The sequence below is a fragment of the Aquila chrysaetos genome, chromosome 3, assembly GCF_900496995.4.
Source record: "Aquila chrysaetos chrysaetos chromosome 3, bAquChr1.4, whole genome shotgun sequence".
NCBI lineage: Eukaryota > Metazoa > Chordata > Aves > Accipitriformes > Accipitridae > Aquila > Aquila chrysaetos.
This window is the reverse complement of record NC_044006.1, coordinates 45,206,172-45,225,256: the sequence shown is the minus strand read 5'-3', so window position 1 is coordinate 45,225,256 and position 19,085 is coordinate 45,206,172. Positions and strand designations below refer to the sequence as shown.

The window sequence follows — 19,085 nt, the reverse complement described above, 5'->3', positions numbered from 1 at the left end:
TATTCAGTCTGTGTCTGTATTCATACTTGCTATTTATTCACTTTTCATAAAAATGCTGATTCTGAATTTGTGGCTGACTATATTTTAGATGGTGATACTGATTTTTTTTTGAAAGTGATGACCATGGAAGTTTGCGGCTTTACATGTGGTTTTGTCAAAAATAGCATTGGTAGGGTTTCTCAGTCATGTGTTTTCTCCAAGTGACAGAGCAGTTTAAAAGAAGATCTCTCAACATATTCATTTTCAGTGATATCTCAGACTAGTTTCTATTTTAGGTTGTATAGATTGACAGAGATAAGTCATTCCTGCAGTTTCACATTTGTTCACAGAGGTATTTTCAGAAGACCTCATGACCTATTTTTGCTCAGTTCCTAAGGGCAACTAGTTATGGTTTTGTTTGAGGATGGTAGGCTGAACAGTAGTTCACAAAACTCCTGGGTCAAGAGTGCTACAACTTCTGCTTACCTACAGGTCTTTTTGTTCTAATACTCCTTATTTAGGAATTCATTGCTGTCTGTTTTTTTCCCTGTCACTTCTGAGGATAACCAAGGTCAATCCTATTAATACTTCCCATGAAGTCCACGATTTCTGAAGCACTGTTAACTAGCTACATCTGAACTGTATGAGAAGTTTCTGGGTGTCCAGGATTTCTGACTGCATCAGACTTGGGATGATGCTGTCTTGGTTTGGGCCAAGGCTGCCATCTTGGGGACCTTAAAGCAGGACTGAGCTCTGTTTGCTGCAAGCAGATGCCATTTTGCTGGATGCAGCCACTGGCTGGCCTGGACAGCCCTTAGGCGCATTCAGCTACAACGGCACTAGGAAGGTAGGAATGCAAGGAGGGTGGTGGGGAAGACAAGTGGCAGGACCTGAAGTTACTCTGTTCCCACGTTGCTACCAGGGTCTGGAAGAAGCTAAAGAACAGGGCCTCCAACAGGAGCTTTGGGGTGAGAAAAGGCAGCAGAGCAGGTGTCAGAAATACCCTTCAGAGGAAGGAACCAGAGGAAGTACTTGAAAGGCAGCAGGTCTTCCTGCTGGGCAGGTTTTGTTTTCATGCTCGCTTAGGGCAAAACTTCCTGCAGCACATACGTATTTTTCCTCCTCAGTAATAATTGGTCCCTTGGGTAATTTTCAGAAAACAATGTGGAAATTATAGGAAAAAATTAACTAGTGAACAGACTGCCAAAAATTTCTTTGAGAGGAAAAACTTTGTAAGGGTTAGTAGTACTGAAGGTCTTTGGGGGAGGGAAGGATGGGTGTTACATGAATGGTTTTTAACAGTTAATAGACATCAGCACACATTTCATACTTCAGCAGAATGCAGTAGAAACACAATGACAGAGGGCTATTAACCTGGCTGCAGATATGTAAGAGACTATAAGCAGTAATATCGCTATTAGGAATAGCAAATTTTGAATTTCTCCAGAGAAAAAAGTTTTCTACCACAACAAAAAAAAGCCAAAGCATAAACCCCAAAGAGAGGTGCATATGCTCATACACACTTAGGATTATGGCACAGAAGTACAAATCTTAGGATTCATTCAGCTGTGATTAAACTAAATAAAAAATGTATCAAACTGAATTAAAAAGCAGACTGTTGAGACACAAGTTTTTGAGTAAACCCCACATATTTTTTTCTCTGCACAAAACATAACAGCTTAAAGGAACACTAATTCATAGACAATTCACCTATATTTTATCATCCAACAATACAGCTGAATATGCTTGTGGGTCACCAGTTCTCACAACTAGTAGAAATAAGGAAGTAGTTCTCATTAAAATCCTCAGAATATACAAAACATTAAACACCAAAATGCACAAATCACACATCTACATAAAAGGAGTATTCACACAAACCCAAATTAATTCCAGCTCCTCCTAAACAACAAACCTTACAGTAAGACTAGGAGAATAACAAATATTTACCTCCCATGCCTCTAAAAGGATCATCTTCTCTTTAGATACGGATTCTAAAAATCCTCAAAATAATTACTGAGGACCTGAGCTGATTTCTGGGCAAGACGATGAATGGCCCTCCATTCACTCCGGCAGAGGCCCTAATTGCCTGCCTCTACTAATGAACTAATCTCAGGCACCTGGAACTAGCAGGCTCCATGCCGGGCAGGCAGGGCTCGGGTTACCTAAGAAATGCTCCAAATATATTCACACAAATCACTAACCCTGCAGATGTGCAAATACTGCTTTTGTCATATTGCTGGAGAGATGGACATGTGTTTGCAGTGCTGTAGCACATAAAACCTGAAGATGAATTCATTGTGTTGCTTTAATCCCTTCCAGAGGCCAGGTGGGCATTTGGGGAGCCAGATAAGTGTGTTGATTATCCACATTACTCATTGCATTAATCCACTTGTCTGTGTGACACAGAGTATCTCAAATGCTCACAGCATAAATATGTAGGTGGCTGGAAAAAAAATATATGTATTTCATGAGTGCCTGTTGTCTGTAAAATGAAACCTAATCGGGAAGTTAGCCTAAAACTTTGACTAAAACCTAAACAATTCCAAATTTTGCTGATGCCTAGAGTTTTTAAAATTACAGTTAAAGGATCTGGAAATCACTAGAGGATGTAAGCAAGCCTCAGTGTAAGCTTTGTGAGACAAACTACTGCACTTTGCACAAATTTTAAAAGGTTTTCACAGGCAAACAGTTTTCTGTGACCTCAGAAATTAAAACAGGTGTCATGCAGCTTTCCACCCAACCATCCGCAAATTTCTTCTCCTTCCCTGGTCTGATTATGCTGATAAACATGTGTCAAATTCTAGGTATGTGTCTGGTTTCATTTGGGAAGGGAAGAATGATATAAACAAAACACATTTTAGCAGGAAAATACAGGAGAGGAAGAACAGGCTCTCTTCTTGGTCTGTGACAAATTGCTGAAATATATGGCTGTCTGGCTCTTAGGTAATGTTCACGCAGGTTGATTAGCATTAAAAAAATTTACCATGATTTGTTCATATGCCTGAAAAATAGTGTTATTTCTATTGCTTACATAGACACAAACACCTAATCGTTTTCTAAGTAAAGGTAGGAATATCTTTCTGAATTACTTACATTTTTTAGTGTTCTAGACTTTGCTGTTTTTCTTCTTCAAGACACCATTAAAAAAAAAACCCAAAACCACTTAAATTGACTTTTTCAGCTCAGAGACCTGGATAGGTGAGATTTTAGGTATTGATCGAAAGGCAAACTTACAGCTTCACTAAAAAAGATTGTGCAGGTATTGCACAAGTGAAGTTCAGGTCTGAACATAAAAGAAAGGTAGACAAGGCAGCTTTAAAAGCTCAGAACTCAGAGTCTGCTGGCACTGAGAAAAGTCCAAACAGAAACATTTGTGTACAGTATGAATCCCCCCTCACTGATAGCTGAATTTCCAAGATTACCTTAAGAAGTATATTTAAATAATACTGTTTGATGCAGACTGCCAGAACACACTGATATGCCCTTACTAGCTTGAAGAGAATTCCAATAGGGAACAAACCCTTTTGTCTTCTGTACTCTAGTAATTATCAGAAAAGTGAACTCAATTAATGAATTATCATTAGTTAGTGTGAACGCTGAAAGATAGTATCAAAAGTTCCCTTGATCTAAGAACTACACAGATACCAGCTATTTAATTAACACAATGAATGCAACCTAGGAGGTTGAGGAGAGCAGCAGAAATTTCATGTATGGCAGTAAAGCTCAATGTGAAGAAGGGTTCCTGCAGGTAGGAGTTTGGCTTCTTCCAAACTGCTCAGCTAGCTCTTGTGCTTTGGAAGAGTAGGCAGGAGATGGCGAATACACTAGAATCAGACAGACAGTGCTGCTGTCACCACTTGACCCTAGGATGCAGGGAGTAATCATGCCACAGACAGCAAAATACCTCCTGTGCCTCCTTCATTGAGCACTAAGCCAGCATGGAGGAAAGTGAATGCTAAATCCTCACAAAGGAATTTATCTACTTCTGTTCTCCATAGGGAAAATATTCAACGCAGTACCGTCCACACATTGTCCATTTCTCTCCAATCACACACACTCCCAGCAAAGGTTACAAAAGATGTGTATGCCTAGGAGCACATAAAAAATCTCCCCTGAAAATTTATCACAATTAAAATAATTAGTGAAACTACATAAAAACAAGGCACTTAGGGATTTCAGGAAAGAATTCCTGAACATTAAGTTATGTTATGTTCATAAGGAAAGAGGATACATAGATGTCTTCAGATACCTCAAGATATTTCCTGGAATATATAACACCATCCTGTGATCACACATTAAAAAAGCAATAGGAAAAGTTTGGGACTGTATTTCAAGAAAGGGAAATGGTTCAATGACCCCAAACCAAGATACTTCTTGTAAAACCTCTTTCTGCTTACTCATATTTTCTTTCTTTATTTAGTCACTTATGACAAGGTCCCAGGTGATTTACCCTTCCCATGACCTTATGTATTTTCACTGAAGTGGTGACTCTAGATATTAATGTGGGTTTTCAGCTGCCTTTTAAAGTATTTGTTCTCATTTCAGCTGTTATTGATGAGCACTCATTTTTGTAAAGGCTTCTTTTTTTACATGCAGGGCAGACATTGTCACTTCCCATGAGCTGTGGATTGGTTTTGCAGCACGCGAGGGGCTGGGGTACCCCCAGGTACTCCCACCTGCCTTCCCACACAGCCTGAACTCAGCTTCACCTCTGTGAGCACCCAGCATTCCCTCCTTGGACAGGCCAGGCCTCTGAGCTGCTGTCCCAAGCAACGGCATACAGCACTGCTAATCGTTACTGGGTTTAAAAAAAAAAAAAAAAGCGCCATATATATGCACCATATATATACCTGCATATATGTATACCGAGCCCAGGTGAGGATAAACAGAGTCTGCAGTTCTAAGACAAAAGTGTGAATTTCAGCTGAATTTATATTGCAAAGTAGTTTTGAAATCTCTCTCTTGCATTCACTTTCTGTTGAGGTTCCAGGACTATATGCACAAAAAATCAAAACAGAAAGAAAAGGGCTTGCGAAGCAATCCTACTGTCTGGAGTGAGTGAATGCCAAGGTTTCTACTGACTTCAGCAGGGTTTCAGCCTTTGTCATGTCAGCAAAAGTCACCATCTGTTGACAAACAAAGCAGAGGAGGAAATCTTCCTTTCTGCTCTGTCTCAGTCTTTTCACACCTACCTACCTTTCCTGAAGTGTTTGGCACTGTCTACAGCCAGCAGCAGTTATGACAAAAAAAGATGGTCCCTAAGTGGGATCTCATGTAACAGTTCCTGAATTTCTAAATGATTTGTGAAAACCTATGTGCAAATTGTTCCTGTTTTCCAGGGAGCTCTGGGAACTGAGTCCTCTGTAGAAACTTGACTCACAGTTGCTCAGCCAATTTGGTACTGAGTAGTAAGGACACCACTTTTGACTTTCAGTGCTGTAGGAAGATTTTATTTTTATTTGTGTAGGGTCATGAAATGCATATTCTAACATCATATTATGTATTCAATATATTAGAAAAACCTTTGTCTTTTATAAGCCTCTGCATGGAAAGCCGTCTTTAGCTCTGTCAGGGAGAACTGACAGGTTGCCTGCCATCACCTAGTCTCCAGCAGAGTCAGCAGCCCACACTGTCAGTGTGAAAACATCTGTTGAATGGATTTATTGACTAAGTCTTAGGTGTGAGTTGTTGGGGTTTTCTTTTTTCACACTGTTTATTACAGCCCTGACCTAATGAACTTAATTTGTTGACATGTTTCCCTCAGTGTCTTACTTGATGCCGTCTCACATTTCTTTCTACTGTGCTGTTTTCTTGGAAACAGGAGTTCCTGGCACATCAGCGTGTCCACCAATTGCAAATCTACCAGGCTCAGATGGCTACAGTTGGCATGGCAGGATTAGATAAACATCGGCCAGTGTCCAGGACCCCGTCTTCCCCTGCTGATTCCACATTACCTCACCCAGACATGGACCAGCCCAGCCAGCATGTCTACACGACTGGTAGGATTCCCTAAAGACTGCTTTTAATAGGCAGGGCAAATGCGTTTGTTCATGTAGGATCAACAGATTTAAATGCCTCAAATACCTCCTGCAGCAATGCATTCAGTTTTAGCCTTACTGTTCCTCGGTTTTATGATGCTGTACTGGCATCAAGTCAACCAGTGCAGCTGATAAATCACAGGGTTAATATTCACACAGTCATAAATTATTATCATTGACTGGCTCTGGCAATATAGCAACAGGTGCATTTTTGGTGCCCTTAGGTCATTTATAGCTTTTTCTTTCATTTCCCTATCCTCTGGTTCTTTTCTCCATGTTCTTGTTGCCTGTTTTGTAAAAAGACCACCAATAAGTTGAAGAAAGACCACCAATAAGTTGAAGAAAGACCACCAGTAAGTAGAAAAGCTGCAATATAATTCTCAATGTCTTCATTTGACAAGTCAGTCTATGCTACAAGGTTGCTTTCCCTACAGAAAGAGCAAAGCCGTAGCCATGACTAGAAGGTCACGTTGGCTACAGCTTTGGTGTCTTTCAGCAGTTGTGTGGAGGATACAGAGGAAGGTTTTTCTGGTCAGGCCCTGGGCAGTCCAGTCACTCAGGGAGCATCTCCTATTGGTATGGCCTGGGCTGTCCAAAGCAGAGTGATTAGAACCCCCCAAATCTTCAGTAACAGGAAGAAAAATGACCACAGAAACCCCATTTCTTATTATGGGTAATCTAACTTTGCAAGAGGGTCCATCTTTTCAAGAGTCTGAATCTCAGTATAACATTACAGTGTGGTTAGAAGTGAAGATTCACTTACTCTGTGCACAGTCCTTAAAGCACTGCAAGTAAGCTGGTAAATGGATGCAAGATGGCATTCAAAGATGAAAGACATAATTTCTTCGTCTTTAAATACACTGTCAATTTAGGAATTTCACTTGTTGGGTAACAAACATTTGGATTGTACAGAAAGAAACATGCTAATTCACTTTCCATGAGTTTCTGCAAAAAAAGACCAGCTGTGTATAGACAAGATTATTAAACCAGGCCACTGTTTTTCTACTTGTGGTTCAGAGTCCCCAAAACATTGTAAACTCAGTCTAAAAGATTCACAGAGCACACTGTGTGTAGGCTTCAATGTCCTGTTCAAAAATCTGCAGTTCCACTGGAAAAGTTGAATGGAGTAACAAACATTTCAGTCTGATTGCTAAGGTTTACTGACACCTCCCTTTGTAAGTCCCCAGAAAGGGGACTAGGGTCAAGGGGTTTACATATATCTGGGGACTTGTGGCATCAGTGGAACAGATCAAGAAAGAAAATGTGAAGTTGAGATGGAAGAATAAGAGAAGGAATGAAATGATGTAGGACAAACACTGAATGGAGATGGTGTCAGGAAATGGGACATACCAGGCATAAAGGGCTCGAGATCTGACACAAGGAAGCCTGATGGGTTCTGCAATGGAAATGCAGACAGTGCATATGCAGAGAACCTTACCCCTTTAGTAAAGCATTGCTACATGAACAACAGCAGTGGAAAGAGAGAAGGAAAGAGAGAAGGAAAGAGTCAAAAAATGCATCTTATTCCAACTGAGATTCTCAATCCTCCACTGAACTCTTCTCCAAATCCAAAACATCTTTTTCTTGAATCCTTCTTTCTCCTTTTGTTGAACCTTTTTTTCCCCTCTCCACCGCTCTTTCAAGATAATCATCTCTACTCACTAAAGAAAAACAATCCTCCTATTTCCACTTTCTCTACAAATTTATGCTGCTGCTGCTCCACTCCTGTTCTGTACCTTCACCTCTTTCATGTCCTCTAGGTACTGGCTGAAGACAGTGCGATGCTGTAGGTGCTTCCAAGCTGTACCTATGCTAACAGCCAGGACCCCCTGGCTGATTGACCAGTTCGTAGGTCCAACAGAGCACACACTTCTGCATTCATGATGAAGTCTTTCCTTTCTGGTTGAAGAAATCCCTTTCCCTGACATGTTTCTAGGCTTATAGACTTATATATATAACCTTTATCACTGCAGTTTCTGAGTACATTGAAAATAGAGCTATTTTCTATATTATGAGATTAACACCTTTGGAGTGACAATAAACAGACTTTGCAACATCAACAGTTCTAATACAGTTTCTGTGAATAACTAGGTTGATATGTGTATTATTAACGTATGGTATGGTATGGTATGGTATGGTATGGTATAGAATGGTTTTATTTGTGCATAGTATTTCCTGGGTCTGGATGGTGCCCTAGCATTTATTCATTGGTCAGTGGAAAGAAAGAAATCCAGACTCAATTTTTATCTGTTCTTATACAGCCTTTCCAAAATCCTTTGGGATGCAAGCCCTGGGCAACCTGGTCTGATCACAATGCTGACCTGCTCTGAGCAGAGGGCTGGACTACAGACTTCTGGAGGTCCCTGCCAACCTGAGCTATCCTGTAGTTCTATGATTTGCTCCCTTAAGAGAGCACAAGATGCAACCAGCCATTGTCCACAGCAGTTACAACTATAGTATTATTAAAAGCATGGAAGGAAGGAATGGGTGGGTGGAAAGGGAGAAAATTCTAGTACAGCATGACATGAGGTCAAATTCAGAACTTAGAAATTGATGTAAAAACACCTCCTTGCCTTGAATTATTTTTTACTGGTTTGGGTTTTTTTTGTATGTATGTTTGTTTGTTTGTTTTTCTATTTAAAGACAGTATATTCTTGGAAGAGAAAAAAGTTAGAAGGAAAACTGTTGTGGCAGAATATTACACAGGGATCAAAATGAGCCTATATTTTTGTGAGTCGTGAGAGAAAATGCTCTTAGCCAAATATCGTAAGGGAATCAGAATGGCGATGGTTGTGAGAGAGCTATGCAACATATATGCAGTATATGCACAAGATAATGAGTTAAAGATGGAAAAAAATATAAAGATTACTTGATGTTCATTTAGATGGTTTACAGAATATTTGACATTATTTAGTCAGATTTTTCTTCTGAATAATTTGTTAGATATTCTTCCCTCAGGTTTTCTTATTGGTACTGTTGTTCCCCAGGGCATTTCACCTTCTTCAAAGCGTGCTGTTAGCCAACATTTTTTAGGTCTCTTGCTGTCCCTCTGTTTAAAATATGATTAAAAGAAACTGACCCAAATACAGTATTTTGGAAAAGAATGAGTGTTAAGGAGTCCCCACCAGGAAGACCTTGTTTTTTCTGACTTAATGCAAATTCAGTTTCTTTTGTCCTGTGTCCTCTATCATTATATGGTTCAGCGGTGCCACCATTCCAGTCTGTCATCAGGGCCACATTCTGACCTCAGTAATATTGGTGTAAATCCAGAATAAATCCACTAGTCTCAGTGGAGCTGCTCAGATTTACACAAGGAATCTGAGAGCAGAATCTGGCTGTAGGCATTTGTTCTGGAGAGAGAGAATAACCATCTTTTATTAATATTTCACAGCAGTCTGCAATTGAAAACAGTTGTCTCCCTCTCTCTCTTTTTTTGTGGGGGTGGGGAGATTATTGGCTGAATCCTGTTAGGGAAATCCTACAGGCTATTTTTAGCAGTAAGCTCTACTGCTGCATTGTGGTATTGTACCAACCACATGTGCTGTATGACCAGCAGCCACACATCTGAATTACTTGCACATCCTAAATCAATTTAGATGCTTGCAATAAATGAAAACATATATTTCAGTCTTTTCTTAAGTCAATTAATCCTGCTAGAAATAAATTTTATACTCAGTGGTGTGAATATTTTAGTATTTAAAAGTTTGGAGCAGATGCTTCTGCCATGCAATACTGACCTGACTCAATTAAACTGATTTTTGATTCAGACAAAATAATTCACGTACAATAAAATTACATTTTTAGTTATATTCTATTTTAGGAAAAATACTAATGCACTACAAAAGGGATGTTTATGTCAACCAGAGGAGGCATCCTGAATACACAGTTTCAGCATTTCTCTTCAAAATCACTGTTTAGTTGCAACCTTGATATGGGTCATCAGAAAGTGTCATTATTACATAACATCTCGATTCTGTATAATAATAACATAGTAAAATATATATTTTTTTATTTCTATTAACTACAGCTTGGACTATGCAAACCTAAGCCTGTATGGAGCATTGATAATTAGAATAAAACATTCATTGGAAGAGTCGCAGGCAGGAGATACTTTCAACTTTCAGCTAATTTTGTTAACATTTAACAAGTGTTTCCATTCAAATCCATTGGATATAACTGCCTACTCTAAGAGCTTCTGAAAGTCCTGATGCATGTACATTTAGCATCTAAACACCTTCTCTGTTGGGCAGGGGGATGGGAGGAAAAGTCTTCTTATCTAATGTTATAGTAACCACTGGCAGACTGTACAATCTGGGTATGCAACAGACTGTAGAAGTTAAAACTTTGGGTGCCAAGAAAAGGAAAGCAAGGTATGTAAGCACGCACTTATTTGTGTGCATACTTGTTATTTCAAATAACTTATAAGACTCGATGATAGAGCAGCAAAGCTTATAAACGGTACAGTGCAAATAACTGCAGAGAAAGGAAATTATTAACTGCTTTGACAATGCCAGCAGAGATTTTAAGCTGCATTAGTTTATTAACTCCAGATTTTCACTGGTTCTTTTTTTTTTCTTTAAAGGAAAACAAACCAAGAAAGTAAATACAATAATTTATTGCTAATGAACTATTTTGTCTGTTAGATAATCATTTAGCATAAACATAGTCATGCTGCACATAGGTATTATGTTTGCGTTCTCCTTATGCTAAACATTATTGTTGTATTATTATTTTGGCTTAAATAGCGAGATCCCAAAGGATCAGTTTTAAAGTGCGTGAGCTAAGAAATATGGCAGCATAAATATTTCTAGAGCAGCATAATTTCTGGCTGGATTCTAACTGAATTATCTCAGAACCTTAACTTTGCATTGCCCACAATGTATACAGACTCTTATTCAGTGGAATTTTAAAAACTTTTATTAAAGTTCAATATCCATTCAAGAACTTTGCTAAATAAGGGCAGTATTGAGCATGTTGTTGAATCTGGACTTTAATTTTGTATTTTCTTCACTGGCTGACTTTTCAGTAGCAGGCTAACACAATTTTCCCAAAATTGTGTTGGCATTCCCGGTAGTGGTGGCAGATAAGAAAGAGGTTTTTAATGCCAAGTTTTGCAGCTTGGAGAAACTGTTAATTTGAGTCCCTTTCAACTGTAAGGGGAAGAAAAATCCAAATGTTTTGCAACTGAAAATAGTTCACAGGAGTAAGGAAAATATTTTTTGTTCCAGACATTTCTGAGGGAAATGCAAACAACAAATAAACAAATAAAATAATTTTTCAGTGTTTCTGACTTGGTTTGAAAGCCTTGAAAATTGAGTTTAGCTCAAGCCTACTTGCTAAAAGTTCTCTTTTTCTCCCAATACACAGCTACAGAGCAATGTGATATTGATAGCTGTTCTGTATAAACTTGTTCTGCCCTTGAATACATGAGCGTAGAAAATTCAAAAGGAAGCTTGCATTGCAGTCTAACAACAGGATTTGGTCCTAATTGAGTAGTGGGTGGAACTTTTCTTTTTAATGAAAAAGGACTCTGGCTGCCACTGCTGCAACTCTCTGAAACTTTCATCTGATATGCTTTGAGATCTGGAATTAACATTGTATTAGTTAAGCAGTAGAAATGCAGAGTGGCATTGCCACTTTAAAATTTATTTTAAAAGGTTCAACTGAATGATTTTCCTTGCACCACTATGAATATATAACCTTTTCTTGCTATATATAGGTTAACAGCCTTAACTGACCTTACCCACTGGAGAAAGAGAAAACAAGTGATTCAGTAATAGGACTGAATTTTTTCTAGCCATAAAAGCCTTAACAAGACTCCACCCAATTTCCTTTCTTCTTTACAGTTAACTGTATTAGAATAATTTCTTGAGAATTCGTTTTTGCCTTATCAGTATCACAAGATGTACCTTGTACGTCAAAATTCAGAGTCTCCCAGAGGAAAGGGGAATTAAGATCCAGAATTTTCACCTTGCTCTGTCAATAAAATCCAGTTGTGCTATAGTATGCCTGACATGGAACAGTATAACTTGCATTTGTTTCACTTACTGTTTCTTATTGTGCTGTCTTTCTGCTGAAGGTGTTGTGTATGACAGTCTGATGCTGAAGCACCAGTGTATGTGTGGCAACTATGCTAATCACCCTGAACATGCTGGAAGGATCCAAAGCATATGGTCAAGGCTGCAAGAAACTGGGTTGCTAAACAAGTGCGAGGTAATAAAAAATAAAGACCAGATACTTGACTTTTTAAAGTAAATGGCAAATTTATGAAATCCTAAATCTGTCTTACTTCTGTGAAAAGAGAGTAATTTGTCTGCGGAATTATTTGGACTTAACTGACAATATTAAAATAATGCATTTTAGGAAATCACACTTCCCAATCAGAAACCAAAGAATTTACACAATGAAAGTCATTTATCCACATGCATCAAAATCTAAAATCCAGACATGACTGTGCTCCTCACCTTCATATAGGAAGGTAGACAAGCAAGCAGTAGTCAAATGGCAAGTGCAGTCCTTTCAATAGCACAGTTCTTAACTTTTTCAAGCAGCTAAAGATTTTACTTATGTAGTAGCATAGAACACTGCTTTTTTTTAATGTAGTTTATATCACTCCATAAGCACATTGCACCTCGTCTTATTTCAGACTCTAAAGTCTGTTTCCACAGCATTTTCATTTGCCTGGTGTTCAATGGGTACCACGTCAAAACCTGAGATACTCAAGAGCAATCTTCTAGACAATATCAGAGCAAATGTGGAACTTTCTTCTGCTTTGATTTCCTTCACAAAATTGCATGTTAAAACATCATGCTTAAATCAGATAGGGGCTCTGAGGTTCAGATATGACTTGGGTTACTGAAAAACAGCCTTTTCCTACCTTTCTTTGCTTCCCATGAGTTATGCAGCACTGCCAAATTCTGCAGAAGCCTGTGGCAATTGAGGGTGCTTACTGCATTGCAGTACAAGTTAACGAAGTTCAACACAAATTCGCTTATGTTTTGCAGGATCCCACAACTGCCAGGGATCTTATATTCTGTTTTCTTTAATTACTGTTCTTTATATACTTAGGTTTTTACAAACCCAAAGGAACTGGTACAGTAGGTCTCTTTGATTAGCTATTAGTGACTGTCCACAAAGATTTTCTGCAGGTAGCCTGGTGTACTGGGCAGTGAGATATTGCAAGCACTATAAATGGATTTGCTGTATACACTCATCTAACTAGATGGCAGCACTCTAACAGGCTAATTCTTTTTTTTGCTTGGATAATTTTTTCAATCTTCACGAAGACTTTCTTTCAGCAAGGCCCTTAAGGCCACATATCACATGAGTGGTTTCACTAGTGGGATCACATACAGAGTAAGTTAAACATGCACCTGAGTGCTTTACTAAAATAAGGCCTAGTTACCTTCTTGACTCAGGACCCATATTATAAAGAAAGACAAAAAAGAGAGAAAATAAGTAAAATGCAATGTGCTACTATGTATTGCTTTCTTCAGTAATAAACAGATATTGCTGAACAGTAAATTGTGTGGATCTGCAAAAGGTGTAAATAGGAAAAGTGGTCCAGTTTAGTCTGAGATGCATGTGGTCCAATAGTTTCCTGGAAGAGCTGAAGTTTCCTCTTACAATTCTGCAATTTCCAAAACTGAAATATAGCCTATTAGGTCTTGCAAAATCCAGTGAGTGGGGAGAGAGGAAATAAGTCACTTCATGTCGAATGGCATTCAGTTAATTTTGACTCCCATTGTGTGCTTTGAAATGAAGCTGGAATGTGAAATGAGCTGTCAAAATGTAAACTCTGATGATAAAACTTTGAGGAACCTCAGTGTGAAGCTGGTCCGTAGCTCTGGTATTTATCTTGATCCTCTTATGTAGCTAAAGACAGGATTATATTTGATGATGCAATCTGTCCTTTGCTTCACTGAATTCTCTAGCACTTGCTCGACATCAAACATGCCCTTAAAGCTGCTCACTTTCAAAATAAGGAATGCTGCAGTGATTCACTTAATTGGTGCTCTGATTCTTTTCTAAAGAAAAGTTATTCAGCTGAATATATGACTCGTGTCACTAAAGGAGCGGTTATTGCATTATTCCAGAAATAATAGGCTGCCATTAAGCTGCATTCTGGAATATACCACACTGAGGATGCGGAGTCAAAGCACCACAGGCAACTGCACTGTCTCTTTTACTGACTTCTGAATGCCTCCTCATGGACATTAGTATTTCTTAATATAATTTCTCAATATAACTTTCCACGGTTTGTGTCAGAAGGAGTGGGGAGGTCGCTGGTCAGGTTTTGCCACGTGCACTGCCTCATGCACCAAGTCTGAAGGGCATTTTAGGAACAGCAGCCTGCAACAGCCACTTAGGAAATCCTCTGCAGTAACCGTGAACCTTCTTTTTTTCTCTTTTACTAAAACAATAGTCCCACAAGAGGACTGCAGTCCCACTCTTTGTCTGATGAGGAGTTTCAGGATCAAAGCCAGTTCAGTGAGAGATAGCTCAGGTCTTGTTACCTTGCAGTGTGTGCAACCTTAGCCACAGGCTTGTGCCAGGAGGCCCTCCCTATTTTCTTAATCTATCAAGAAACCCTTATGAAAATGAGCAATCTATATCTATAGGATCTTTGTTATCTATAGCAAAATGTGATTCCAAAGTCATGTGGTGTGGATTAACCTCTCTCACGCAGCCCAGGTCTATGGCCCTGGAGAGATGGCTGGCCAAGTGCACAGAGAACCATCTTCTCTAACTGGGCATGGGATGATGGAAGTCATATATACTGGGCTGACACCATGCTTGCTGCAGTTAATAGATTAATCTGGTAGATTAACCTAGACTTAATCTATTACCTATATGTATTGCTCATATTGCCCCTATATAGAGCATTTTTAAAATACAACTTGGTAAAATCATAACAAGTTTTGACTGGGGTAATCAAAGTTGTGTCTTCACTATGAAATAAAATGTGCCTGGGACTGTTCTCCACCACTGCAGCCAACTGGCATGGAAAGGCCCATGTTCATACTACCAGGAATGCTCTCTGGCCCATGCCAGTGACCAAACCATGTCTGGGAGTTGTTTGGGAGAGTGCTAGTTGCTGCTCAGCCAAAACGGTGTGAAGGACCACTTCAGCAATTTAATAGTACAGATGATTGCGTTCCTCTGCCTGGGAATGTTTCCTGGCACTGCTTAATTTACTGCCGCAGACACAGCCAAAAGGACATGTTTCTCCAGACTGTATTTTCTCTTTCTAGCCATAGATATTTCAGCTCTAGAGTTATTCAAACAACAGTTTAGAGGGTTTTTGCTAAATTGTGTAACTAGTTAAAGCTTTTTTTCCTTAATCATATCACTCTTCCAAATAGATAGATTACTTCCCCCATCGGCTTCCCCAAGACAAAGGAGAAACACATTCAGACCACGGCCAGCTCTGGAGAGCTGGATTTGAGAGACCAGTCCCTGACTGAGTCCAGGGCAAGGGAGTGGAGTAGTTTCCCCCCATAGTGGACGTTTTTATAGTCCTGGTATATAGGTATTGGAAAAATAAAATTCAGACACAATATTTCTGCAGTAGTTTAAAAGTTCCTGTATGTTCACTGAAATACCTATTCTGTGTTCGTTAAAGGCTGACAGATGTAGAACAGACAGTTAGCAAATGCAGCACCAGAACAGGGCAGCTAAAAGATGTAAAGATTGGCATAAAATCATCCATTATCTTTTTTTGCAATTTTCTCTTGGTAAAGAGCAATGCATAGCTAACCTACCTTTGGGACAAAAAAAGGACTGAATTATGTTTTGGTAGTGGTGTCTGCTTTCTACTTGTTCTAGGGAGAGGAAGTATTTACATAACTCCTTTGGGGCCATAATTTATGCACACATGACTGACATTAGGCTACACTGATCAGCAGAGTTTTAAAAAAGAAAAGAAGAATGTAGACACAGTCCCACTTTGTGCCCCCACCTCTACTTCCTGTAGGCACTGTGTTCCAGCAACATTTTTCTTTTCAGGCTAGAATTTGATCTGAATTTTGGTAGTTTTCTGGATTAGGGAGACATCATACACCTCCTGCTGTCCATATCTCATGGATCGAAGGGGAGAGAAGGAAAGAATTTAAAGATTTAAAAACTTTTGAGTCTGCCAGATCACACAGACCGAAATATATGAAAAAATTCCATCCTCTGAACCTCAGTTTACTACTAAAGAAGAGATAACACAGGAAAAGTTAGTCTTTAAGAGCAAAAGTCTTTGTAGTGTTGAACATATTCAGGTTAGGCACTGCAGGACCAAAACACATGAAGAGAGTAAATGCATCTCTATGTGGGTGCATATGTGTCAGAGATATGTTTGCAATTCCCACATAATGGAGAGTTAGCAAGTGATGTGGGTGTACTGACTGACAAACGATCCATGCTATCTGTGTGTAGTTTTAAAAACAAGAGAGAATTTAACAACTATGAGAAATCCCAGAAAAGTAGGAAAAACTCTGAAGACCTTGTTTACAAACTGGATACGCTAAGGGAATTTCAGAGACACTATCTCCATATAAATAGCTCCAGTAAAGGCAAATGAACACCTTACACTGAGAGACCTGAGTGAGAAGTATTCCTTAAGCTATGTCAACAATTCCTGTTAGTTTAGCAGAGAGAAACAGGCAGTGTCACCTTTGTCTTTTTGAATCTTTAACTGTGCAAAAGTTTAGTCTGCTGAAAGTCTAACCAAAATCTTCAGGTTAATAGAGGTTATCTGTGTGAAACTTTAATGGTCTATTTAAACAGAAGACCACACTAGACAGTCCTCACTGATCTCAAATTCTGTGAAAGGTGAAAGCATTTTCCCGTTGTAGGGAGAATAACTTTCTAGTTCTAGACTGATTTTTTGAAGTACTCAGGTGCAGTGTTTTGCTCTCCTGAGATGTATAAATGTCTCTGTTGATGAGGGAACTACATATGTCAGAAGAGAAAGCCAACACACACATTGTCATGCACATTAGAAAAGGATGACTTGCCTTCTACTAAGGGTGTAGTAGATGGATGGATGTAGTATTCAAATCCCCCTGAATGAAATAAATACTGTTCACAAGTTTTCCTATGCTATTTCTCCCTTTTCATTGGCTTTATGCCAATTTTCTGCTTTCTACTAAATTTTATGCTTTTGATAATACCATGGCCGATGAAAATTAAGAAAGACACTTTAAAATAAAAAAGATGTGGATAAAAGTGTATGTGTAAAGTTATACAGATGCATATGTTATGTTGTCTGGTAACTCATGCCAATGAGAGCCAGAAACTATTGCTTTGCATAACTGAAGTTACATGATTCCAGATTCTGGCAACAGACTTATGACATGTGCTTTTGTAGATCTGCTAAATCCTGACATCATTGTGTAAGAACTGTTCTTAGCAATTATGACAGGTTATTTTTAATATCAATTATTTTTTCCTCTGTGTAGAGCCTTAAATATTTGAAATTTTAATGTTATTGAAAATGGCTTGACAAGCAGAGATGCTGCAAGGGTGGGATGAAAGGAACAGTAAACGAGGAGGTGGGAATGCAGAAACAGCACAGCTGTGTGCACTGTTTACCCTTTCCATTCCTCCTGCCATTTACTGTATCAATGTGCTTGCTGATGCTCAAGGTTAGAGCTGGAGAAGCCGTGGGGAAAGAGCAGCTCTGGGCGGTGCCTGCCCTGGCAGCTGAGCTGCTGGCTGCACTCCAAGGACCTCACTGCTGGGAGCAGGCTGGAGTCGAGCATCCTGTTCGGTGCCACCTGATTTCTGCACCAAACCTGTTTCTACACAACCTGTTTCTGCTCTAGAGAATCTGGCTGGCAATAGTGGGTAGTAGGTAGCTCATTGGCAAAACGTTTTGGGGAGGCCACTTCCAGACCCTACCCTGTTAGTGCAAATTGCTATATTCCATAGGATATCAGAGAGCTCCCCATTGTAAGAATAATGGCTATCTGTGGGTCTTTTTATAGTTAAAGGGATATGGCATTTAACAGCACTTTAAAAAGAGCCAGACAATTAACTCTCTTAAACATCTCTTAAAGAGTTTTTGTATAACTTGTAGAAAATACATGACCAGAGAGTGAGTATTTTACTCAAGGTTCTTTGATGTGACCTTCAGAAAATACCTCTTTACTTTTCTTATGCTTTTTATTTTAGCTGTCCTATAAGCCAGCCTCCCTTCCCAGTTTTGCTGTGGAGAATTGGGTATATAGATTTTAAAGCAGCTTATTAGAAACATAGACATTAATGAGAATGGATGAATGAATAAATGTTACCAGTCACCTCACTTGTGAAGAAAGCCATTTTATCTGACCCAGAAGAACCTTTACAGAGTTTACTGACTCCGTGAAGTAACATAATGTGCCGATTTTGATTGTGGAACTGTGTGTTAAAAGGAAGTGAGTGCACCGCTACAAATCCTCATGTGAGACTGGGAGAGGCTTGAAGAAATTAGAGATGAAAAAGGGTTTATTAAGTCATTTAGTTCTTGGATCATTCCCTAAAATGTTTTTTCCACTGCTGTGTCCAGTCAAGTTTGAAACACTGCAAGAAATAGGGCTTCCACCATTTCCCTGAGGGGGAGCTTATTCCACAGTCATCTAGATCTAACTCTTAGGACATTTTTCCTGATTAGTCAGAAAAAATTGCCACTGCTTAACTCAATATAAACTGTGTATGGTTCTTCTGACCCCCCTTGGCAGCTTCTTTCTTCCGCAGTGCACGTTCTCTTTAATATTTATAATATTGCTTTCTTCTCCTAGTGAAGAGATTGGTGCTTTCTGATGTGCATAAGTAGGTGATGGATATAATAACAATTACAACTTAACCTCTAAGAAATGAGAATTGAGTGGCATTTCTGTAACAGGTTAATCAGTCTATTAAAAATAGGATGGTCTATTTAGATAACTTCTGTTTAGATAACCTGTTTATCTGGAGACCTTGGCAGGCAGACAGATCCACAGCCTAAGTTGTGAGAGGTTTTGCCCCAGGTGTTCATAAGGATCAGATCTGGAAATAGAGTCCAAGACATTAAAAATAGGCTGTTTTCTCTCCACGTTA

The 19,085-nt window shown here is 39.1% G+C and overlaps 1 protein-coding gene across 17 annotated transcripts in view; it reads left to right on the top strand.

Moving 5' to 3' along the window:
- The window catches only part of HDAC9 (histone deacetylase 9), a 286,849-nt gene that overhangs the window by 129,587 nt on the left and 138,177 nt on the right, over nucleotides 1-19,085 (top strand). For all 17 annotated transcript variants that reach the window (XR_003922556.2, XR_003922557.2, XM_041122195.1 and 14 more), the window contains 2 exons: nucleotides 5,801-5,978; nucleotides 12,097-12,230. Coding sequence is in view for 15 of the 17 variants with exons in the window: in XM_041122195.1 (XP_040978129.1) it covers nucleotides 5,801-5,978; nucleotides 12,097-12,230 (312 nt within the window). In the remaining 2 variants the exon portion in view is untranslated. The remainder of the gene's footprint in view (nucleotides 1-5,800; nucleotides 5,979-12,096; nucleotides 12,231-19,085) is intronic.